The 25,779-nt window shown below is 42.0% G+C and overlaps 2 protein-coding genes across 3 annotated transcripts in view; both read left to right on the plus strand.

The window, feature by feature from the left end:
- Positions 1 to 4,727: 4,727 nt before the first annotated feature.
- Positions 4,728 to 12,928, plus strand: eif3k (eukaryotic translation initiation factor 3, subunit K). Of its 2 annotated transcripts, none has more exons than XM_037677687.1 (8): positions 4,728 to 4,907; positions 7,595 to 7,693; positions 7,909 to 8,029; positions 8,185 to 8,259; positions 8,738 to 8,804; positions 8,978 to 9,055; positions 9,668 to 9,793; positions 12,829 to 12,928. In XM_037677687.1, the coding sequence occupies exons 1-8, from the start codon at positions 4,846 to 4,848 to the stop codon at positions 12,858 to 12,860; spliced, it is 660 nt and encodes a 219-aa protein (XP_037533615.1). In that variant the 5' UTR covers positions 4,728 to 4,845; the 3' UTR covers positions 12,861 to 12,928. The 2 variants fall into 2 exon arrangements, with proteins under 2 accessions (XP_037533615.1, XP_037533614.1); XM_037677686.1 differs by having other exon boundaries at positions 4,731 to 4,907; positions 8,182 to 8,259.
- A 2,260-nt stretch (positions 12,929 to 15,188) lies between these two features.
- Positions 15,189 to 25,779, plus strand: part of zgc:85932 (uncharacterized protein LOC405875 homolog) — a 29,621-nt gene continuing 19,030 nt past the window's right edge. The window contains exons 1-8 of the mRNA XM_037677929.1: positions 15,189 to 15,419; positions 20,260 to 20,329; positions 20,803 to 20,921; positions 21,056 to 21,189; positions 21,666 to 21,834; positions 23,120 to 23,191; positions 24,438 to 24,529; positions 25,246 to 25,320. Of these exons, the coding sequence (XP_037533857.1) occupies positions 15,189 to 15,419; positions 20,260 to 20,329; positions 20,803 to 20,921; positions 21,056 to 21,189; positions 21,666 to 21,834; positions 23,120 to 23,191; positions 24,438 to 24,529; positions 25,246 to 25,320 (962 nt within the window). The remainder of the gene's footprint in view (positions 15,420 to 20,259; positions 20,330 to 20,802; positions 20,922 to 21,055; positions 21,190 to 21,665; positions 21,835 to 23,119; positions 23,192 to 24,437; positions 24,530 to 25,245; positions 25,321 to 25,779) is intronic.

Below are 25,779 nucleotides of genomic sequence, written 5' to 3' on the forward strand. Positions count from 1 at the left end.
CTCTGCAAAGCTTTTCTTTCTGCAGCTGTGCAGCCTCCATGCCACACGTTGATGCTGGAGCACAGAATGCTCTCCACTGCACACCTGTAGAAGGAGGTGAGGACTGAGTTTCCCAGTCCAGTTTCCCAAGTTAACTAAAGGTGAAAAATATCTTGTAAACAAAGAAATGATGTGTTTATAAAAGAACAAAAACATTATAAAAGTACAAACCTATTTTATGGTCAAATACTTATGGTTGGAATCTAATATGCTGAGTTAGACACAACTCTGATACAATATTAATTTTCCAGCCATTCCGTCTTGAAATCTGGAAGGATGTATTTTTTTTTAGGAATAACAACAATTTGATCAAATTCATCACTGGATTATTAACTGTTTCCAAGCTTTTGATTTAACTCTAAAATATCCTGGATGTTTTAGTTGATATCATGTGTCAGTTCAACAAGAAGCACAAATATCAAAATAAGTTTGATGTTTAATTGTGTTTGAAAATACATATTTGTTTTTGATCTGAGGAATATTAGTTATTGGAAAAACTTGCTTTGTGCAATGTGCATCAAAACAAGTTTCTAAATGTAAAAATATATTTAAAGAGTTTACTCATAATATTCTCCAAGCATGAAGACAAAAAAATCATTTGAAGTGATTAAAAAAGTAATTTATTACATTTGTTTGTGAAATAGCTTGCAATAAATCGTCATTTTATTTTGAATTGCAAAACAGATAACTTCTAATTTTGTAGTTGTTTTATGTTTGTTTTGTTTTATTTCTGAAGTGAGTCCATCATCTGTGAAACAAATCATCTTTCATGAGCTCTGACTGTCAGGAAGTAGAAGATGTAAAAAGTTTGAGCAGAAAGCCTTCAGAAGGCAGGACCTGACTCCAGCTCTGATAAAGAGATGAGCAGAGACGACGCTTCACATCAAATGCAGAGGGAACATGGGCCACGCAGCACTGATGGTGTTTCTGTCACTCTGCAGCTCAGGTAGGACTCTGCTTTCATCATAAACATCTGGACAAGTCCCACTCTAACATCTGGTTGCTCTCAGCAGCTTTCCATACCTTAATCTTAATATCTTTTTTTATTCATTCAACCTTTATTTAAACAGATAAATCACATTGAGCCTCGAAGACTCATTTACAAGTGAGACCTGTTTGGACAGACAAAAACAGTGGTTAACTGGACACATGTAGGAGTTGGAGGTGAAAAAAATCCTATCAGACTTTTTCTTGGCTGAGAAAACCCCCTAATATTGAAAAAACACCTCGCACAAACAAGTACATATTTACATAGACAATCTGCAATAGAGAAGAGCAGGAATAAGGAAGAGACGAGAGCGGTCAACAACGTCTACAGATGCTCTCGAGGTCACTGTAATCAGTCAATGTCCTCCGGTGAGATCCTTAAACATTCTCGAGGTATGTCGAGGAATGGCCAAGAATAACCCCTGAGTATCCAAGAGTCCTGAAATGATGACAGTTTTTTCAGCTGGTTCATCTGGTTATCAGTTGGAAATTCCTCAGGGAGGGGGTGGTGAGCGTCAGATCACATTTTCTCCAGGCGAATTCAGATAAGGTGGCCATTCAGATAAGGTGGCCTTCAAGGACACCAAGGCGACCAAAATTTAGATAACACACAGTTGTTTTGGGGACAGGCAGAACCTAATGACATCTACCTTGAGTCTGTGTCGGTCCACTCGGTTCCGAAATGTCCAAAATAACATGACCACACCGATGGAATATGTCTGAGTAAAAATCCCCAAGATCTGATCCATTCAGCCCAAAGCATTTGAGTCCGGGTACTCGAGACATGAAACCATCCATCCATCCTTCCATTTTCTTCCACTTATCCGGGGTCGGGTCGCGGGAGTAGCAGCCTAAGTAGGGAGGCCCAGACTTCTCTCTCCCCAACCACTTGGGCCAGCTCTTCCGGGGGAATCCCGAGGTGTTCCCAGGCCAGCCGAGAAACATAGTCCCTCCAGCGTGTCCTGGGTCTTCTTCTGGGCCTCCTTCCGGTGGGACGTGTCCGGAACACCTCACCAGGGAGGCGTCCAGAAGGCATCCTAAACAGATGCCCAAGCCACCTCAACTGGCTCCTCTCGACATGGAGAAGCAACGGCTCTACTCCGAGTCCCTCCCGGATGATCGAGCTTCTCACCCTGTCTCTAAGGGAGAGCCCAGACACCCTGCGGAGAAAACTCATTTCGGCCGCTTGTATCCGAGATCTCATTCTTTCGGTCACAACCCAAAGCTCGTGACCATAGATGAGGATGGGAACGTAGATCGATCAGTAAATTGAGAGCTTCGCCTTTTGACTCAGCTCTCTCTTCACCACGACAGACCTGTACAGCGCCCGCTTCATTGCAGACGCTGCACCTATCCGCCTATCGATCTCACGCTCCATTTTTCCCTCATTCGTGAACAAGACCCCAAGATACTTGAACTCCTCCACTTGGGGTAGGACCTCCTCCCTGACCCGGAGAGGGCACTCTACCCTTTTTCGGCTCAAGGCCATGGCCTCGGATTTGGAGGAACTGATCTTCATCCCGGCCGCATCGCATTCGGCTGCGAACCGCTCCAGCAAAAGCTGTAGATCACGATCTGATGAAGCCAATAAGACCACATCATCTGCAAAAAGCAGAGACGCAATCCTAAGGCCACCAAAACTGATCCCCTCAACACCTTGGCTGCGCCTAGAAATTCTGTCCATAAAAGTTATGAACAGAATCGGTGACAAAGGGCAACCTTGGCGGAGTCCAACTCTCACCGGGAACAAGCCCGACTTACTGCCGGTGATGCGGACCAGGCTCTGACACCGGTCATACAGGGACCTAACAGCCCGTATCAAAGGGCCCGGTACCCCATACTCCCAGAGTACCCCCCACAGGGCCCCCCGAGGGACGCGGTCGAACGCCTTCTCCAAGTCCACAAAGCACATGTAGACTGGTTGGGCAAACTCCCACGCACCCTCCAGGACCCTGCTGAGAGTGTAGAGCTGGTCCAGTGTTCCACGGCCAGGACGAAAACCGCACTGTTCCTCCTGAATCCGAGGTTCGACTATCCGACGGATCCTCCTCTCCAGAACCCCCAAATAGACCTTACCAGGGAGGCTTAAGAGCGTGTTTCCCCTGTAGTTGGAACAAACTCTTCGGTCCCCCTTTTTGAATAGGGGGACCGAAGACATGAAACCAAACCATCATAAAGGCAAGCAGCGTGATCGGGTCCAAATTTGCTGCTGACGACTTCCTTGATTGTAGATAAAAACCAGGACCAGCTGAATCCAAAAAGCAGGAACCAGTTATCATGAATCCAATTAAATATGCGTCCTTAAAATCCACAGATGGCAGCAGAGATAGACACATCATCAAGTCTTCCAGTCGATAAGATATCCAGCTGCGTACGTGCCAACAGGGTAAATCGGCTCACCTAAAGCCTGTCTTTTCTTGAAGAAATGTTGTGAATTGAGTTGAGGGACCAACTGGTCAGAACAAGTCCATAATTATGGTTCGGAAGAAATGCAAGAGAGTCTCAGAGTCTCAGAAGCAGTTTCACAGACAGACAGAGCAGCAAAGCGGAGAGGGAGGAAGGAAAGCATCCGATCTCAGCTTAAGCAAGTAGTGAAGTGATATCTGATGTCAGGTAATTTAGTTCTATACAGTTTATTTTAAAGTAGATATATGACAGCAGGAGGCTTTATAACTGCCACCAAAAATAAAAATGAATTTAAAAGAAAACACCAAGAAATTAAGAAAAAAGATATTTAGGACTAACCTTATTGCTTATGAGTTGTATTATATTATATAAAATGAATCACAAATAATTGATTTTTTAAATTACAAAATTTACATTACAAGATATAAATTATAATTAAATTTTATTTCAGATAGAATAATTTCATTATATATTATGCACTTTATTGTGTTTTGGTATGCATGACATACCCTCACACTCGCACCCCTGCTGCTGGTCTGTGGGAAAATTGTCTTGTATCAAATCGGTCCATGGTGCTAAAACAGTTGTAGATCCCTGTTGTATATTTTTTTATTTACAGAAGTCAAAGCCAATTACTTTTTTGTTGATTTACATTTTTTTATTCAGATGTTATTGTAAGAGAAAACTTAAACATATTTGTTGTTGAAACTAAAACAGAAAAACTGTCAATTTTTAACCTTTTTTTATGAAGATTACATGAAACACTCAAAACTGTAAAAAAAACTATAATATAAAGAAAAATACACCTTGAACAACTGTGACTGTAACTTAGTGAAAAGCTGCCGTGAAACTAGATTTTTGAGGTGCCAACAATCATAAAACAGTCTGTAAAGTCCTGAAGAAACAGATGAGTTTCTTGAACAGAGTTCCTGCTGACGTCATGAAGCTCTCTGTTTAAACAGTCACATTAAAATTGTCGACACCTGCTGGACACACAGCAGTTACACAGAAATCATTTATTGTCTCAGACTTCCTGGATCTCCTCGCATATGTCACAGTTTGAAACCAACATAACAGGACCAGTTACACCAGTTTTCTAGAACAATTTATCTACAATTTAAATAAAACTGTTTTCAATTATAAATAGGAGTCAATGAAACCCCCTATATGTGATATATATATTGTTTTATTAATTATTTTTTTTTTTTTTTTTTTTTTAACTACCGGTAGTCTTATATTTTTTTCCATATCTTATGTTTTTTTCCCACTTCACCGGCCCATCGACATTTCTGGTCCGGGTCATTTCCGGTCCGACCCTTTTCTTCTTCCGCCCCCGTGTCTTATCTGCTTTGCGGCCCACGTGCAAACTAAAAATAAAAATACCATAAAATTATCCCAAATTTATTGGACCAAATGGCGTCATCCTTCGAGCAGATGAGAGCGAACGTCGGGAAACTCCTGCGAGGGATCGACAGGTACGATCAATCAGCGAAAACGATGAATAATCAGGTGATCGTGCTAACATTAGCTTAGCATGTTTGCTAATAATAACCAGTTTGAGTCTTTTATTTAGATCTGCGACGGTTACAGCATTTCACTCAACCTGCACGATTAGTCAAGTTTATGTTGAGATATGTTGTTATTTCAGACTGGATGGTAATTTGAATAAACCAACCTTAAATCTGAACCGCAGCTAGTGTTAGCCGGTACAGTGACGCGGTGGTACAGTGGGTGAAAATTCGGGATAAATTAAAGTAAGACTGTTTCTATTTTTTTAATAAACTGTCATGTGGATTTTTAGATCAAGAAGGTAAATGTTAAAGTAGTTCTGTATTTTTTGAAAAGTGTGCTCACGTTTAAACATGTCACTACCATACCAATTTATTTACAAAGCACTTTAAACAGTGACAAAGCACACCAAAGTGCTGTACAGGGACAAACAGAACAAGCACACAGCAACAGATTACATAACAGGACACCAAAAAGTAGAAATCAACAAAAACAATAATGGATAACAACAACAACCGCAACATGACCAACACAATGTGATGCACACAGACTCAGCACAGATCACACAGTGCAGAAAGCCAGGGAATAAAAGTGTGTTTTTAAGCGAGATTTAAAAACTGTGAGGGAGGGGGCCTGTCTAACGAGCAGAGGTAACTCATTCCAAAGTCTTGGGCCTGCTACAGAGAAGGCCCTGTCACCTCTGCGCTTGAGACGGGTTCCTGGGACTGTTAGGAGCAACTGGTCTGCTGATCTGAGAGAAAGTGGTGGGACATACGGCTGGAGCAGATCAGTAAGATAGGAGGGGGCAGAGCTGTTTTGTGATTTATAGACATACAAGAGTATTTTGAATTTGATTCGAAGGTGAACCGGAAGCCAGTGCAGTGAGGTCAAAACAGGTGTAATGTGCTCCCTTTTGCTTGTGCTGGTCAAAAACCGGGCTGCTGCATTTTGGACCAGTTGGAGTCTAGCTATGGAGGTCTGACTGATACCAAAAAGGAGTGAGTTGCAATAGTCGAGCCTGGATGTAATGAATGCATGAACTACTGTCTCCAGGTTATTTTTGGACAATATGGGCTTCAGCTTAGACAGTCGCCTCAGCTGGAAAAAGCAGGATTTAACAATCATGTTTACATGATTGTTGAGTTTCAGAGAGGGGTCAAGTATCACTCCTAGATTAGTGACTCTTTGTTTCACTAACGGTGACAGAACGGATAGGTCGATGCAGTGGTTGGTGATTGTGTCATTGGGAGGAAACAGCATAACTTCAGATTTCTTCTCGTTGAAACTCAAGAAATTTAAAGCCATCCAATCTCTGATGTCAGCCAGGCAGTCCAGTAACGGTTGAATAGAGCGAGTACCGTTGAGTCTGAGGGGGAAGTAGATTTGGCAGTCGTCTGCATAGAAATGAAAAGGTATGTTATGTTTCCTGAAAATAGCACCTAGTGGCAGCAGGTATAAAGAAAATAAGAGGACCAAGGATGGACCCTTGTGGTACCCCCCATTTAAGCGCTGCCGAGGCTGAACTAAAATCTTTGATGGAGACACAAAAGGACCTGTCAGCGAGGTAAGATCTAAACCATTCGAGGGCTGACCCAGTGATGCCCACCCACTGCTCTAACCTCGCAATGAGGATCTCATGGTCAATTGTATCAAAGGCAGATGTGAGGTCCAGTAAGAGAAGGAGCACAGAATCACCAGCGTCTGTGAATAGGAGAATGTCGTTAAAAACCTTGAGTAGAGCAGTTTCAGTGCTGTGGAGAGGTTTAAAGCCAGACTGGAATAGCTCTAAAATGGCATTATCCTCTAGAAAGCATTTCAGCTGGGACTCCACTATTTTTTCCAGCAGTTTAGCGACAAATGGGAGTCTGGAGACAGGCCGGAAGTTGGACATGACTGAGGGGTCATGGCTAGGTTTTTTCAGGAGAGGTTGGACAGCAGCATGTTTAAAAGTTATTGGCACCACACCTGAGGCTAAGCTGCTGTTCACAATGCCAAGAACAGGAGGGCCCAGAACAGGAATAAGCTCCTTCAGGAGTCGAGGGGGGACAACGTCAAAAGGGGAGCCAGATGGCTTCATGCCGCACATGACCTGCTCCAGGGAAGACAGAGAGATGGGCTCGAAGTGGTCCAGAACAACAACACAATGAGATGGGATGGATGGATCATGAGCAGGTGGAGAAATGAGTGCCCGGGTGTTTGCAACTTTTTTAGAAAAGAAAATGGAGGAAGTTTTCACACAGCTCAGTTGAAGCTTCTAGAGGTGAAGGTTCACTGAGGTGTAGAACTGAGTTCAGGGTGGAAAAAAGGGCTCGGGGGTTGTGGGAGTTTGAGGCAATTATTGCAGAAAAGAACTTCGATTTGGCGGCTTTAACTGCCTTCTGATAATGACGCCAACTCTCCTTTAGGATTTGAAAAGAAACCTGCAGCCTGTCTTTCCTCCACTAGTGTCTGTTTATTCCATGGTTAATGTTCTATCAAGAATAATAACGCTACAAACGTCTCTTAATCAAAAGAAGAAACCGTACTGAAGGTGTGTTCCAGCAAAGCCGTTTTAAACAACTTTTTTTAAACGTGGCCGTCCGATTGTGTTAAACAAAATACCCCCATCTGATCTACTGGCACCAGCCACAGTCACTTGTTTGTATCTTCACAGGTACAACCCTGAAAACCTCACCACGCTGGAGCGTTACGTGGAGACGCAAGCGAGAGAAAATGCCTACGATCTGGAGGCAAACCTGGCCATCCTGAAGCTGTATGTTCCCACGGCGTTGTTTAATAATCAAACTCTCAGAACTGTGACTATTTATTCTAATTGGTTACTTAGTAGCTCTTTAATAATCCTTCAACAACCACATTAGAAGACTTGTCCTAAATGATTAGATCATATTAGTTTTTCTTGTAAGATATGCTTTGTTTGAATATTTCTCATCTTCATGAATACAGTGCGTTTTCTCATTAAACCCGCAGGTACCAGTTTAATCCAGCCTACTTCCAGACTCATGTGACGTCACAGATTCTGCTGAAAGCTCTGACCAACCTGCCGCACACCGACTTCACTCTCTGCAAGTGCATGATCGACCAAACACACGTATCTTTTTGGTGCGCCGTCATCTCTTTATGCTTTTGTTACACGTCAGGCAAAGACGGCTGCTGATCTTTTCAGATATTATTAGTTTTTCAAAAAGTTGGCTTTGTCCTTTTTCGGGGGAGGGGGGGTCAGTTTCCTTGACTACTGTGTCGCAGCAAGAGGAGCGTCCCATCAGGCAGATCCTCTACCTGGGGAACCTGCTGGAGACCTGCCACTTCCAGAGCTTCTGGGTACGACACTCATTAAAACACACTTTAACTCCATGTACATTACAAAGACTCAAACTGACATTAAATAAAAATAAAGCATTCTTAAAGTTAGATTAATGATGACAAAGATTCATCTTGCAAAAGCCCTTTTTTTTTTTTAGCTATTTCCATCAGGCAGAAAATGAAAAGTTTGTTGTGTAGATCTAGCTTATCTTCTCCAGCTATGAGGACTCTCATCTCTCACCCTCCCTCATTATCTGTCTGCTTTAATGACACTTAATGATAAATAATGTTCAATTATTATTTTAAATATGAATGTTTGTGTTCAGTGCCCTGAGACGACTTCTGTTGTGACTTGGCGCGTTATAAATAAACTGAATTAAATTGATTTTAAAAATCTTAGGATCACATCAGCCAGCCTGTAAATCAATCAGACTTTGTTCTGAGTCTTTTTTTTTTTTTTAACTTTCAGATTGTTTCTTCTTTGTTTTCCTGACAGGCGAGTCTGGAGGAGAACAGGGAGCTCATTGATGGTATTACTGGGTTTGAGGACTCCGTTCGAAAATGTGAGCATCATTTTCTGACAAAGTGATTACAGTAAATTAAAACGAGCGGTTTTATTGGACGGCTGGTGGGGTGTAAAAACAGAACAAAATATCCTGATGCATGCTCAAAACTGAAACTTGTTTCACTTTTAATTAGAAAGATCTTTGTTTAAACCTGCTCATCTCACCTTCAGTCATCTGCCACGTGGTGGGGATCACCTACCAAACCATTGAGCGCCGGCTACTGGCAGAGATGCTGGGAGACCCACTGGGTAAGAACTCTCTGATACAAGTCACTTTATTCTGAAGTAGATGTGATTTCCTGTGTTTTGGTGTATTTTAACAGGTTGTTAAACGTCTAAGTTTACCTACATTTGTAAACACTCCGCTTCTGTCGAGCACCCTCCCCCTCACGTTACGGTTCTGAGCCCGACTCTGTCCCTGCTCGCTGTTTTCCGACTCCACGTGCGCCTGCCTCTGGACTCCTGCCTGGTTAGCTCGGTACTCACCCCACCACTCTTTTAGGGGTGGAGATTTTAGTAAGGGTAGACGTGGAAATGCTACTTGAAGGGGCATATCGTATGCTGTTGTGTTTAAAATGAGTGTTTATGTAATTATTTTCAGTTTACATACCCAGTATAAGTTTTATTTGTTTAAGGCTGTCATATTTGTTCATAACTTTATTATTAGTAAGCCTAAAATTTACAGGATCCGAACAGTTACCGGAGTGCACCCTGTCAAAATAAGAGTTCCATGCAACTGAGTGGCAATTGTAAAATATAATTGGTAAATGATCCTGTTCCGGCAGGATCCGGCATACCTTTGCTGCATTCGGTCTAAAACAAGGTTTCCAAACCATCTGAGCCTGTTTCCTGTTTGTACAGACACGCAGTTGAAAGTGTGGATGAATAAATACGACTGGACAGAGAACGAGGATGGACAGATATTCATCTACAACCAGGAGGAAAGTATCAAGCCCAAAAACATTGTGGAGAAGATCGACTTTGAGAGTGAGTGCTGACTCCTAAAATCTGACTCGTCTAACCGTTGTCTTGCAGGCTTGTGACTGTTGGCATGCTTAAAGGCAAACGTGATAGTCACCGATGGATTTGACGAGTGTGTCTGATTATAATGCCCATCCCTAATAAACGTCGACCAAGGTGGTCCAGAGCGGACTGAGGTGTCCAACAAATAAGAATCCGCAGTCGTTCAAGAGATCAGCCTTAGATTGTTCATTGTTTTCCCAGATAACTTGCCACGGCGGGGGCGCTCATCTCATGTGATTTTTGTCGGGGGGGTGGACGGAGACACGTCCTGAGCTGCGCATCGCGCTGTTTATAACAACAGTTTTGGGGTGGGTGGGAACAAAGACTCAGCCGCGTGCTGTTTGTACCAACAGTTTTCTTCAACTTTGTTGTGATCTGGTGCTAAATAAATAAACTGAATTGAATTAAACATGTGACTAGGCCTGTCACGATAAATTTTGCTGGGCGATTAATTGTCTAAGAAATTATTGCGATAAACGATAATATTTTCAATTTGACAATAATTAATAGGGGTGGGGGCAGCACGGTGGCGCAACTGGTAGAGCTGCTGCCTCTCAGCGAGCAGGTCCTTGGTTCAAATCCCGGTCCAGGGGCCTTTCTGGGTGGAGTTTGCATGTTCTCTCCGTGCATGCGTGGGTTTTCTCCGGGTGCTCCGGTTTCCTCCCACAGACCAAAAACATGCATGTTAGGCTGATTGGTAGCTCTAAATTATCCCTAGGTGTGAGTGAGAGAGTGAATGGTTGTTTGTCTCGTTTGTCTCTATGTGTCCCTGTGATGGACTTGCGACCCGTCCAGGGTGTCCCCCGCCCCTCACACAGTGATTACTGGACATGGGCACCGGCGACCCCCGTGACCCTAAATGGAATAAGCGGGTAAAGAAAATGGATGGATGGATAGTAGGGGTGGGAATCTCGGTGTCTGATGATTCGATTACGATTTTTGGTGTCACGATGCGATTCAAAATCGATTTTTCAATTAAACGATTTTCGATTCAGAAATGTTTTTTCTATTGAAATGGTCATAAATTTTGCTTCAGTCATGTAACTGACAAGCTGAAAAGATTAAACAACAACAACAATGTAAACAATAGAACATTTATTTAAAACAATAATTTTAGGTTCTTTCCTGTATCAAATCTTTTTTGCATCATTTTATATTTATATCAATAATAGGAACAAATACAGGAGTGCATAACATTCTGTAACTTAAATTACCAGCATTAGGTTAGCTTAGCTGCCTGGATTAAAAAATAAATAAATAAAAATTAAAAAACTCTAGGATCAAACAGTTCATCCATCATATTTACCCACTTCTTCCTTTTCGAGTCACTGGGGTCACTGGTGCTCACGTCCAGCCATCACTGTGTGAGAGGTGGGGGACACCTGGACAGGTCTCAGTCCATCACAGACAAATAATTCAAAATGTATCAATATAAAATTAAACAAAGACTCCAGCCTGCCATAGTGCATTAACCTTTAACTCAAAATACAGACTTCACAGTTTTTTAAACCATATTGCTCTAACATTTGTTATATTTTCAAAACTTTACCTAATATGAAATATGCAGACTTCACAGCTTTATCACTAAAAAGCTACGTGAAGGAATAACGTACATTGATTCCAGCGTATTAAAAACAAACCTAAACAACCCCTCACCTTCCACTGAGCTGTCTGCTCATAAATCTTTGTGATACAGCAGGAGATGGAGAGGGAAATGTTTGCAGCCTTTGGGGAAGCCTGGAAGTTTGTTGCAGAGCTCGCCGATCTGCTGCGTCACTTTTATCTTCCACGCATTTTGTTGTATCTCCAAAATTCTGTCCTGCAATTTAATTTTACACTTCTTGCGAACAACCGTGCTCTTGTTAAGCTCCGTCTTCCCCCGGAACTTTGTAGGATCTGAAATGACTTTTGAAAAGGAAGAAATGGGTTGAATCGCGCTGTCCTCCATGCCAGCAGGCTCCATTCAGATAAAGGGAGCTGGCTAACTAGCTTGCTGTACGGTGGCCTACACGGCCCAAATCTACGGCGGCCGAGCGGACACGTAATGCGATTTGCAGTACGCTCTGGAGTAGGAGCAGGAAAAGGAAAAAAAACTTAAACGCATTTTGAAATCGATTTATGGGCCTTTAGAATCGATTCAGAATCGCCAGAACTAAGAATCTATTTTCGTTAAAAAAATATATATAATTTTTTTTCTGCAACCCTAATAATTAGTAATTATTGTCAAATCTATGAAGAAATTTTGGTTATGTTTTGCATGTAGTCTTTTTTTTCGACCACTGGATGGCAGTATAAGACTTTGAACTGAAGGATGGATAGTGAGGGAGCGAGCGTGTCTCTTTAAGAAAAATGGGAGGGAGGCCTCTTGACGTGACATGGGCTGTCTCACTTCGTTCTCAAAATGGCGGACGCTCGGTGTGGCTTGAGCTCTTTAGCATAAAGTTTTTCACACAAAGCTTTTAATAAGAAATCAGTGAACGAGTTCTCAGCTTCTTTTTGCAGAGAAAAACAACTTTTTAGACGAAGGCACCGGTTTCAACCGTGAATTTTGGAGCTTCGACAAGACGGGGGTTTATTCCCGAGATCGGCCTGTTAGCTTAGCTCGTAGCTTAGCCGCTTTTAATCGTCCAAAAATGCGATTTTGGACGATTAAAACCGATTTTAAAGAGAAAGCGAAGTTACACTTCTTGAATTTGTGTGAAGTTGTGCTCCTTGATGTTGTTGCCAACGTTTGACGTTGGAACGATCTCAAACCTCCTCACAACTTAATAATTTAGATGAAGACACTTTTCTAGTTTCCTTTTTTAATAAATCTTAGATGTCCTGATAATAATTTGCTGCTTCTCAGCTTTAAACGTTGGATATTGTTAATGGGTGTTTTTAAACTAAAGTTGTGGATTTAAAGAGCTTGTGCTCAGAAAACCGGATGTTCTGTTTCCATTTAAACTTCAGAGGTTCTTCGTCTCACTTCTTTTTCTTCTTCTACTGTTTTTCCACAGGCGTTTCCAGCATCATGGCCACATCTCAGTGACACAAACGCGCACACGTCTTTTGTTTTCATGATCCTGCTCCTCAGAATAAACTTATTGTTGGTAAAAACTTTGTGTTTGATTCAATTTTAATGCAAATGTTTCGCTTCTGTCAGCTGCTGTGCGATGAGTGTTGTGTGAGAAGAGTTTCTCACAGGTGAAGAAATAACATTTTGACTGGATTAACACGATTCTGAGGTTTGGACTCCTTTAAATTACGTTTGTAACATTCAAAACTGAATTGTGTTTTAGTTGCTGTTTTATTTTAATCATTTTGACGAAACCTTTCTAGTCCAGCTCTGTCCAAAGGACACGGAGAGAAATGGCACATGAAACCTGGGGGGCTGTAAACATAAAGAAGTGCATGACATAAAATAATCATAGAAAATTATTAATTTCAGGAGCTTAAACAAAAGGGAATAAATATAGTCAGATCTTTAGCAATTTTACTGGATCTTATATTTTTGGGGTTAAATAGATTTTAAATAAACAGTAACATCTGCAAAGGATCGTTTGCTATTTCTCCATTTACAACACATTTACCGATGAGAACCATTACAGATTATCCATATCGAACAAAATCCTGTTCGTTTTAAAGGATGGCGAGTCGTTTATCCTGAGTGGTAACCAGTCTGTCGTATAACGCCAGAAACTGGTCACGGCTCAGAAAAAACGTAGTTTCCTCTTCCTCTTGACAAAAAGAACATGATCCACCTCAAATTTAAATATTACGGAGTTCAGCCACCGGATAAACGTTCTGGGTTATTTAAAAATGAGTTTTACTTTTGGGAAAACGAGCCTTTTTATTGCTTTCTCCAACTAGAACCTATAGTTTCTTTATTAAACACATGTCCTTGAACGCATCACAGATCTGTTGTTGCATCATGTAATCCTTGATGATTAAACATGGCAATGAGTACACGAAAGTATTTTGGATTAACTGAGTCTGTGCTGATTTACAAACTTAATTGCTGCTGATTATCCATGCTGCTGATTTCTTGCCTTTAATGCTGTTTCGTACCCATCTACTCACCACAGACTCATGTTCGGGCTGCTGTTAAATACACCGTATTATTTTGCGTTATTAGTGTTTAGCATATATCTTAGATCCTTGTATACTGTATCTATACTTAATATTTTTGCTATTTTTGGGTGTAACTGAGACCCTGAGTACAATTTCATTCCACCTCAAGTACCACATGTGATGACAATAAAGAACCTTGAACCTTATTATAATCTCTATAAGTACATTTTAGATTATATTGATCTAAAAGGCATGGCAATCCAAAATTCAGTTAAAGTCAGAAACACTTCATTAATCCCAGGTAAATTAAATGTTGTAGCTCATCATCCTGGTTTCAGTGAAGAATTGTTCTAGATGCTGGTGGCTGTGGGCAGGAAGGATCTCTTGTACTGGTCTGTCTTACAGCGGATCTGAAGAAGCTTCTGACTGAAGACACTCTGTTGTATGACAGTCTGATGAAGAGGGTGCTGAGGGTTGTCCATAATGTTCTTCCTTTTATGAAGCATCATTTGTACAATCACCTCCAAACCAAAGGTTCTAGGGGAGTCCCCAGAACTGAGCCAGCCTTCTTTATGAGCTTGTTGATCTTTTTCAAGTCACTTGCTCTGACGCTGCTCCCCCAGCAGATGATGGCAGAAGAGATGGCGCGCTCTACATCAGACTTGTAGGAGATGCTGCAAACAATGAAGGACTTCAGCTTCCTGAAGAAGTACAGTCTGCTCTGTCCCTTCTTGTAGACAGTCTGTTGTCCAGGTGAACCCCGAGGTATTTAAACTTCTGTATTTGGGGCTGTAGATGAGGTGTTATTTCAGCTTTTGAGATGTTAATCAGCTGCTCCCGGTTGTATATATATATGTATATGTGTGTATATATATATATATACATATATATATATACATATATATATACATATATATATACACATATATATATATGTATATATATGTGTATATATATATGTATACACATATATATATATATATATATATATATAGATATAGATATTTATTGTCATGGTTACTCATCATAACAAATGTCCAAAAGTAAAAAGTTTCTGTAAAAATCCTTCCAGCTGCACCAGATGTTTACTGAACCTTTACATTTTATTCACCTGAAGTGAAGCTAAAGGAACTAAATCTATAGAAATTCAGCCATAACAGTGAACAATGAAGTAAACCGTGTGAACACGAGGAGCCGCACCTTCAGTCAAGGTGAGCGGCTCTTCCCGGTGGGCGTGGCCTCACGGCCTGAGTTACCTGGTGCAGTCAGGTGGAGAACAGGACGGGACTCGGTCCGCGGCTCTGTCATGATAACGACCTCTGAAGACCCCGTGGTCCCGCCGGACACCGATGAGGTGGACTCGGACGAGCTGATGGGCTCCCAGTCCCGCCGCTGGCTGCTGGACCTGCTGGCCGCCGACAGGCCCTCTCAGAGCGGGGACGTGAGCCCGGTGGGCCGGGACGGACTCTTCGTGGATTACCGCTTCCCGGTGGGGGAGCTGGAGATGCAGTCCGGGGTCAGGTGGAAACGACCAAAGGTAAAATAAATAAATAATTCAGTTCACTTTATTTATGTGGCGCCAAATCACCACAAAGTTGTCTCAGGGCACTTTACAGAAACATTCACACACATAGAAGCCAACTAGTAAAGTTCTTTATCTAAGGAGTTAATAACTATTGAAAGAGGGGTGCAGGTTAAAAAACAAGAACTCAGAATGCCTCACAGATATTAAATAGTATGAGACAAAAAAAAACACTTTAATGTTTCATATAAATGGTTTTCCACATGATCTAATTTACACTGAGCAAACATTTTCACTTCATTTGATTCAATAGGATCATTTAACCCTCCTGCAGCCTTTGGGTCAAAAAAGACCCACAAAGGCTCAAATAAGACCATTCAGTTTATTTCATAGATCCAAATCCCAACAGAGGTCATCTCAGGACACTAAAAACATTCACATCCATCCATCATCTTTTACCCGCTTCTTCCATTTTGGGTCACGGGGGTCGCCGGTGCCCATGTCCAGCAATCACTGTGTGAGGGGCGGGGGACACCCTGGACAGGTCTCCAGTCCATCACAGGGACACATAGAGACAAACGAGACAAACAACCATCCACTCTCTCTCTCACACCTAGGGACAATTCAGAGTTACCAATCAGTCTAACGTGCATGTTTTTAGTCTGTGGGAGGAAACTGGAGCACCTGGAGAAAACCCACGCATGCACGGAGAGAACATGCAAACTCCCCGGACCGGGATTTGAACCAGGGACCTGCTTGCTGAGAGGCAGCAGCTCTACCAGTTGCGCCACCCATTCACGTACATTAAAAAAAAATCCAATTAGTAAAAGTTTTCTATGTAAAGAAGCAGCAGATTGTGTTGAATCTGCACTTTGTCACAGTCTCCCATCCTGAGCGAGCACAAAGGAGACGGTGGGAAGGAAAAACTCCCTTTTAAACCTCCAGCAGAACCAGGCTCAGGACGCTGCTTTGACTTCTGGGTTTGAGAGGACAGGAAGTAGAAACAAACACAGAATGACAGGTCCAGGTGAACTTCCTATAGGAGGACAGACCAAAAAAACATTAAGATAGAAATAATTACAAATACAAACAAGTAGAATAGAGCAAGTAAAGACAGCGGCAGAGAGACGACATGTGGTCAGTTTGTCCTCCAGCAGTATAAGCCTATAGCAGCATAACTAAAGGATAGCTCAGGAAACCCAAACCAACCCTAACTATAGGATTTGTGAAAAAAGACAGTCTTAAGCCCAGTCTTAAAACTGGACAATGTGTCAGCCTCATGGACAGAAACTGGAAGTTGGTTCCACAAGAGAGGAGCCTGAGAACTGAAGGACCTGCCTCCCCTTCTACTTTTGCAAACTCTAGGAACCACAAGTAAACCTTCAGTCTGAGAGTGAAGTGCTCCGTTAGAAAAATGTGGAACAATAAGATCTGTAGAACGAGATGGAGCTAGGTTGTTGAGAGCTTTGTAGGTTAGAAGCAAGATTGTGAATTTAATTCTGAATTTGAAAGTGATTTTTGTAACTTTAAAATCTTCATATCAACAGTCTTGCAGAGATTTAACAAAGTTAAAGTTAAAGTTTGATTCAGTATTGTTAGATCCACGTTCACGTCGCACAGTTGATTGTTACAAGAGTTCAATTCAGTTTTATTATCGTCACATTTTTCCAAACGTTCGAGTCAAAACGATTCTGTGGCTCGATAGCACAAAATGGACTGAGTGGAAACAGAAGCTGGGTGTTTTTAAAAAGAGCGAGAGCCTGAAAGAGAAAAATGAACTATTTTTATGTTTAAAAAGTGCTGAGTGTGAGATTATTCTTTGCAGACACCACCAGGGCGCATACGTTCCAGCCTGGTAGCGCTTCATCTGCAGAAGAAACGCAAGATTCAAACAACAAAACGGAGTCTTGTTTTGTTTAGCTGATGAAATATGAGCATTACCTTTTGATAAAATAAAATAAAAAAACATTGTTTATCGATAAAAGTCACATTCAAGAAGACTTGTCGTGTGAGACTAAAGCAAACGAAGAGCTCTGAAGGTTTTTGTTGAACAATCCCACACACTGAATTCAGTAAGGAACCAGTCTAACGACGTGAACACCAACTACACTGGCAGAGGTTCGGCACCTCTGGAGAGTTTGCGCCTCGTGACCAACAGAGGGTTAATTATTTTTACCCTTCCCAACGGTTTTCAGGTTCGTAGACAGAAACCAAATCCCACTTGAACTTGTCGGGCATGTGCTCAAACATGTTCTTGGAGTTAATCCGTGTTTATAAGTTTGTTAATTTAGCATTTACTCAAGTTTCTGATGCAGTTTAATCAAAGTAAATGAAGAGTAAAGAACAGTTTTGTGTACGAAAAAGTGTTGTAAGCTCAATCGTCCAGGTAGAGAACAACAAAAAAGGTTAAATCGTGTCATCTGGACCAGTTTCTTTAAGAGAAATGTTTAGTCCTGCATCCAGAGGACTTCTTCAGTCTACGGACCAGACCTGTCCCACACTGCTGTGTTTCAAGCCAACGTCCTGTTGTAATCTCAGTCGTAATCTTTTAACACGTGCAAAACCATCATCATGTACAAGAATCCAATGTTTTAGGCCAGGACTTGCTATTCACAGAAACAGCCTGAGGACAACCAAGGCCAAAGTGGTTCAGAAAAAGGTTTCTCACTTAAAGAAACTGGTCCAGATGACACGATTTAACCATTTTTTTTTTTTGCAGTTTTGTATATGGTTTTCGTTTTGTCCTGATTGTCTCTAAAACTAGTGAAAGTAGAGTCCAAGTTACCAAAACAAAGACGTTAGTAAGAAAACTGCTTTTCAAGCTACGAACACTCTGCTCTGCAGACGGTATTTCTTTAGGCTTTGGGGGTTCTTTTCACTCTGTTTCAGTCCAGTTAACTGGAAGTTGTGGCAGAAATCTGCTTTTTGTTTCTGAGGAAAGTGGAGGACAAAGGAAGGACGTCAGGCCTAAAGAACTCTGGGTATTATTTGAAAGTCACACTTTTAAGAAACAGGAAAGACCTGAGAGATGCACCGTCCTGCAGCTGCTCTAATTCAAGTTCAAGGTTATTTATTATCATTCGCATCACATGTGGTACACGAGGTGGAAGGAAATTGTGCACACAGGGTCCCAGTTACATCCAACAACAGCAAAAATATAAATTATAAAGAAAAAGTAATAAGATCTAAGATACAAACTAAGAATACGCTAAACACTAACAGTGCAAAACAATACGCTGAACAACAGCAGCACGAACATGAGTCTGTGTGAGCAGAGGAGTACAAATGAATACAGCAGCATGAAATGATCAGCAGCATGAGATCAGCAGCATGGATCAGCAGCAGCAACATATCGACGATCAAAGTGGCATTACAGTGATAATCCTGGTTAGAGATTCATGAGTCTAACAGCTTCAGGGTAGAAGCTGTTCCTCAGTCTAGTGCATGTACACTTAATGCTCCTCAACCTCTGCAACCACTGAACCTAATGTTCAATGTATCGCTCTTTGGAAACCATCCTGTTGGTGACAACAAAGTCCATGCTCAATAATCCAGGTATACAATCCAACATTTTTCAGTCAGGTCATCTGGACAGTTTCTTTTTTTTGTGCTGAAACGTTTCGCCTTCGATCCAGAAGGCTTCATCAGTCGAGGAAACACACAACAAAATGATTCTTCCTCCAACAGCTTACTCAAAAGTGGAACAAACCAGTTCTGCTTGTGATAAGATGGTCTCTTTGGTGCGCCCCCTCCTCCATTGCCGGCCCTCTTCCTTGTTGACAGTCTTGTCAAACTGGTTGAAAACAACAAAGTCCATGCTCAATAATCCAGGTATACAATGGTGCTAAAATACTGCTGTACTTCAAGCTGAGTAATCATTAGCATTTCATTATAGATACAGAAAAATAAAATGTATTTTTTTGTGTGAAAGCATGAAAACACAGTGCTTAAAATAAATTAAAAAAAACTCCACTACCCCAGTCCATTATTCAAAACTGCTTGAAAAAAATACAGGAACAAAGAAGTTTAATCTTTTAGGGTTTTAACTGGTGTTTTTTCAGCTGGTGATAGCTCAGAGTCCACGTCCTTCATTTCTGCAGACGTTCAGGCTGCAGGTTCTGAGCTGAAGCTGTGAACGGTTGAACATCCGTTAGCTCAAAACGCTGCTGTTAGTTTCATATTCAAGGTCAAGAGCTCTGCTTTCACTGGCTTCTTCTTATTTTATGACCTAAAAGAAAGGACTTTGTTCCTCTTGTCTCATTGCCTTATTGTTAAATCACCGGAGTCCTACGAGCAGCGTCAGATTCTCAGAAAGGACTCGGGTCTTTCTGGGATCTGTATCAAGACCTGTTTGAACCTGAAAGGAAGGTTTGCTTCAGAGAACGGACCACATTCTGAGATGAACTGCAAATTGTTTCTGGTGTCGTGGGATTCAAGCAGAAGTCAAAGCTGCAGTGAAAACACGAGACGTCACAAGGATTAACTGTCCTTTGTGCAGCTCAGGAGTTATTTCTGCGAGATTCGTTGTGTGAAAATACGGCTGCACGACTGAATTTAACAAGTTTCATCTGATTCCCAGAAATTATACATTTTCATAGAAAATGATGTGTCACTGTTTACAGACTGACTAGAAGTTGACATATTTAGGGATTTGTTGATTATTTCTTTGACGCAGGCTTTTGGGTAATACTAGTATCATAAATATACAATGCACTGTTCTGATGACTCTAAATTAATTGATTTGTATGTAATTTTGGAGCCTTTTTGTTTAAATACACTTCTTTTTTTTCTTGTTTGATTAATTGTTTGCATGTTATTCCTTTCACCTGCTGACGAAACCCTCTGTGGTGTCCAGGAGCTCTGCTCCTCGCCTCAGTTCATCATCGATGGAGCTTCACGACTCGACATCTGCCAGGGGAAACTCAGTATGTCCGTTTTTATAACCCACCCTTACACGATGCGGGCAGCGAAGGCTAATAAACGTCTCCTCCCTCTCTGCTGTGCTTCAGCTCTGCCTTGAAACCCCTCAGGTTGTTTTGTCTTGTATATTCCCTCATCAGCGTCAAATTAATTAAATAACTGTGCCCTCACTGTGTCAGCGTCAGATTATTCATAAACAATAACGTTAAGCTCATTAAACTATAAAACTAAAACGGTTTTATAAACTGTAAAAATTACTGGTTTTATAAAGAAAGAAAGCTGTGAAATGACAATAATTGTACTGTGGGAACATTTTACTCCATGTTTGTCTTGAGCCACTTTAAATGATGGAGGCAAACTGTGCTCTTTTAGTGCACGTGTCCAAGTCCCAGTTTAGGCCCAATCTGTTGATTAAAAAGGAAACAGCAAAACTTCCTATGGCTGACTTTAACCTGACGGTGTTACCTGTCCTCTGCAGGTGACTGCTGGGTACTCTCTGCTATAGCGTCTCTGGCGGTGCATCCATCGCTGCTCCAGAAGGTCGTGCCTCTGAATCAGAGCTTCCAGGATGGTTACAACGGCAGCTTCACCTTCAGAGTACATATCCACCAAACCATGAATGATTGCGTCATTTCTTGATGTGTAACATTTTGTATTTGATGACCGTTTAAAAAAGTCCTGACTTTTTTTAAATGAGAACAATCCTGTGACGAAGACGTCCCTGTGCGCAGTTCTGGCAGTACGGGCAGTGGGAGGAGGTGAGGATCGATGATTTGCTGCCAACGAATGGCAACAAGCTGGTTTACCTCAGCTCCCCTGAAAGACAAGAGTTCTGGAGCTCACTGCTGGAGAAGGCGTACGCCAAGTAAGAATCTGTCGGTGTGGGAACGTTTGAGGGCAAAATGAGGCACATTATTTTTTTTAACGCCATTAGATTACTCAAGACGGAACAAGAAGGGTTTGTTCTTAAAGCAGTGCAGTTACATAAAAAAATGATAAGGTGATAGGATGAGATGAGGTTAGAATATGAGCTAGGATACTCTGGGATGAGTTTATATAGGATAGGATGAGATTAAATGAGATGAGACAAGATGAGATATGATACATTGAGACAAGATTAAAGAAAATGAGATAAGTGAGATAGGGTGAGTAGGTTAGGATGAGATGAGACGAGATCAGACATGATGAGATAGGATAGGATTAGACGAGATGAGAAAAGGAAGAATGAGTTGAGCTATTTCAGTTTCCTCGTTCTTGAGTGATTGCAGAATGGAGTGAGATTTGTTGTTAAATAAAAATGTTGTTTTCTCTGTTGTTGTTGTTTGTTGGTGTTGTGTCCAGGCTGAAAGGAGGTTATAGAGCTCTGGATATGGGTTACCCTCATGAAGCCATGGTGGACATGACTGGTGGAGTGGCTGAAGTTTTTAACATCGCCTTGTCCAAAAACCTCCCCGACCTCCTTGGACACCTCTTGGCCAAAGGAGCACTCATCAACTGTGCCAACAACAAGGTACGGCTAGTGGAGGTTTTTTGATCTTTTGACCTGGGAGATCAACAACGCAGGTTCAGTCTGGCTGAGGTTTTATTTGTGTTCGCTGCTCATCAGTACCTCAAACTTCTCGGAGATCTACCTCACTTTGAAGGAACAGAGATTGCTTGGATTGATGAGCTAACAGCTAAGACCAAAGTGGATTGCTGTCATTTGAGAACAACTCCAATCTCCAAAGTTTCATAATGATTTATGCAAACACCGTTTCATAAAAACCTCCTTCCTATTTTCTGCCTCTTGTTAATTTTGAGAAGATGTGGTGTCAGAGATCCAGAGAGAGCGAGAGTCATCTGCAAAGTTAATAATAGGATTAGACTAGAAACAGGCTGAGAAGTCATGGGTAGATATTGTGTACAATAATGGGCCCCAAGCACACATCCCTGTGGTGCACCAAATGTAATGGTGTAGTGAAGGATACCAACTGTGACACACTGTGAGCACTTTGCCAGGAAGTCCAGTATTCAGAGAAACCAGTTTTTATGCGGTTTTTTTTGTGTGTGTGTGTGTGGGGGGGGTGGGGGGGGCACTGAATATTATTAAATGCTGTAGTATTAAATTATTATTGATAATAATATTAAATTTACTTGGTAAATGAAGGCAACAAATGGAAGCCTGGCGTATGTGTTTTTATTCTCTAGATCAGGACTATTCAACAAAATTGCTCAAGGGGCCACAGTTACTGAAAGCCAAAGAGCTCAGGACCAGATAGTTATTATCATTAAATAACTTTGTTTTACGGTTAAAAATCTAGTTGTATTTAAAAATGAACTCATTGGTGAGCCGAACCGGTGGGCCTGATTTGGCCCCCGGGCCGTCAGTTGAATAGCCCTGCTCTAGATGTTGTTGTATTGTACAGAACACAAAGGAAGCGGTGTCAGCGGGCTTGTTCTCTTTTAATTTTTGACATGTTTAGTAACCAGTCTCCAAACATTTAGGTAAAGTAAGAGCCGCAGGCCTCTAATCATTCAGACAGTTACATTAGTCTGTTTGGAACAGGAACAACTGTGACGTCCTTGAAACAAGCTGGAACCCAAGCTGTGGATAGTGAGATGTTGTTTAGGGTTAAGATTAAACTGCATCACCTGAAGATCATCTATTTTATAAATTAAATGCAGAAAGTGAATAAACGCTGTACTGAGGTACGTTTTCATGTCTAAATGTGATAAACTGACTTTGAAGCTAAAGGTGACATCTTTGACCATTTGTTAGTTGTCGGTAACATGGGTGGATGTTTTCTCCTCTTCAGGGTCCTCTGGAGCAGATGAATGAACTGGGGATCATGTTCAGACATGCCTACTCCCTGACGGCAATCAAGAAGGTACTTGTCCCTAAAGACATTCATTACAGATTTGGCAGCATGGGAACAGTTCCTGTACGGGCTTTAATGATCAAGTTTGAAGTCAAAGTTTGTGTTTAAATGTGAATTAGTGTCTCCCACTGCCACAAAGTCACAGTCAAACTTTCTTTGTCATTCGCACCACATGTGCTACATGAGATGGAACAGTAATAAGATCTAAGATTTGAACTAAAAAAACCATTAACTAAATATTATAATAATAATAATGTCATCACTGTATGTTTCCATACAATGGCGAAATTAGTCTCTGCATTTAACCCATCCACCACCAGGTGGTGCAGTGGGCAGCTATTGAAGGTGCCTGGGGGGCATTTTGGGGATAAGGTGTGCTGCCCAGAGACACCACAAGGTATGCAGTGACCGGGGATTGAACCTAGGACTTTCACGTCCCAAGTCGGCTGCCCTGCCTCTGCACCATCTCAGCCCCCTAAATATACACTAAGCACTAGTAGTACAGAAACAATACGTTGAACAGCAGCATGAACATGAGTCTGTGTGAGCAGATGAGCACGAATGAACACAGCAACATGAAACGGATCAGCAGCAACATGAAACAGATCAACAGCAACATGAAACAGATCAGCAGCAACATTGAAACAGATCAGCAGCAACATGAAACAGATCAGCAGCAACATTGAAACAGATCAGCAGCAACATGAAACAGATCAGCAGCAACATGAAACAGATCAGCAGCAACATTGAAACAGATCAGCAGCAACATGATGTGATTTTTCACAGTGATTATTCTGGTTAGAGATTCATGAGTCTAACAGCCTCAGGGTAGAAGCTGTTCCTCAGTCTAGTGGTTCTACACTTAATGCTCCTCAACCTCCTTCCTGAGGGGAGTGGGGCAAAAAGTGTGTGTGCTGGGTGAGTGGGGTCCTTCATGATGCAGGTGGCCCTCTTCCTGCACAGGAATACACAGGATGCTCTCCACTGCAGACCTGTAGAAGGAGGTGAGGACTGAGCTTCCCAGACCAGCTCTTCTCAGCCGTCTGAGGAAGTAGAGTCTCTGATGAGCTTTCTTGATCAGGCTGGTGGTGTTGTTGCTCCAGCTGAGGTTGTCATTCAGGTGCACACCCAAGTACTTGTAGCTGGAGACCACTTCCACTGCAGATCCTCCTATGTTCTATAAATGATGCTGATAAGACCAGTTCTTCTCATGCTGCGCTCACCTGGTTCATCCTGTTTTTGTTTCCTCTGTCAGGTGAAGACGACACATGGAGTTGTAGATTTGGTGCGGATCCTCAACCCGTGGGGCAACACAGAGTGGATCGGGCCCTGGAGTGACTCAAGCAGGTTGGTGCACACGGTGGAAGTATCGGAATGAGCTTAATCTTTTTTGTCTGTGTTTTATTTTATTGTTTTATTTGACCTTTACTTTACCAGGTGAAATGTTTGAGAACCAGTTGTTCTGCTTCAACTCAGTTCTGGGATCGATCCAAATCAAGACGGCTGCTTTTCCTTCATTAACAGTATTTTTTTGCAAATATAGTTAAAATGGTCACATTTCAAACCATTACTCGAGTCAAATAAAACCACACCTGAACGGGGCCTTGAACCCAGACCCTCAGATTCAAAGGGATGCTCCGTCAACTGCGCCTTGCAGGCTCTGAGGCAAAAAGCAGAAAGAGAATCTGTTCATCTTTTATGTTTGAATTTTCTTAAACTGACGCAACACACGGATGTTTGCCGTCTGGTCATTTTACCGGGTCATTAACCGGATCAGCAGCTGACAGAGGGGAACCCCTCTGTGTCTCTGGTGTTCCTGCATCAGAACCAGAACAAATTTCATGACCACCATACATCTGACTGCCTTCTACACCAATCAAAGTAACTACATTCAAGAAGGCAACAAGGTTTTACTCTGACTTGGAGTCAACTGTTTGATCACGCGTTACGAAGAACTGTGGTGAATTTGAAGTGGCGGTACTGAGGGAGCCACAAAAGCTTCACCAGATATAATAAATTCACCTGCTTTAAACACAGACGTCTTTCTTTTTGTCGTGTTTCAGTCCGGAGTGGAGCACGGTGAGCGAAGAGGAGCAGAGACGTCTCGGCAGAGTCCGCCAGGAGGACGGGGAGTTCTGGTGAGTTTTCAGCAGCTGCAAACATCTGCTGCCTCCGACTCTATGCCAGGGCTATTCAGAAAAATTTCTCAGGGGGCCACAGTTACAAGCCAAGAGCTCAGGGGCCGGACATCCAGCAGTTATTGTCATTAAGTTAGTTTGCTTTATGGTTTCAAATCTAGTTTTATTTAAAATGAACCTATAGGTGGGCCGAACTGAGTTCATCCGTGGGCCTAATTTGGCCCCCGGGCCGCCAGTTGAATAACCCGATCTATGCCCAAACTGTCCGTTTGCTCACAAGCTTTAGTTTCATAGAAACACAGAGAGAAGAAACGGAGCGGTGTAGCAACAAATCTGAAGCTCACCTTTGTGCACACACGCCGAGACATTCAACGGTCTGAAGGGAAATTACCGAGAGCTGAACGACTGCTAAAACTTGCTATAGAAGCTACAGTGAGTTAGTAAGGTTAAAAAAGGAAA

Source organism: Nematolebias whitei, chromosome 6, assembly GCF_014905685.2.
Source record: "Nematolebias whitei isolate Nwh7 chromosome 6, NemWhi1, whole genome shotgun sequence".
NCBI classification, from domain to species: domain Eukaryota; kingdom Metazoa; phylum Chordata; class Actinopteri; order Cyprinodontiformes; family Rivulidae; genus Nematolebias; species Nematolebias whitei.

Excerpts from the sequence above, each read along its gene's own strand:
- eif3k (XM_037677686.1), top strand. The coding sequence starts at position 4,846 with ATGGCGTCATCCTTCGAGCAGATGAGAGCGAACGTCGGGAAACTCCTG. Across the intron at positions 8,030-8,181 it reads GCATGATCGACCAAACACAC|CAGCAAGAGGAGCGTCCCAT; the intron begins GTATCTTTTTGG and ends ACTACTGTGTCG. Across the intron at positions 8,805-8,977 it reads TGAGGACTCCGTTCGAAAAT|TCATCTGCCACGTGGTGGGG; the intron begins GTGAGCATCATT and ends TCTCACCTTCAG.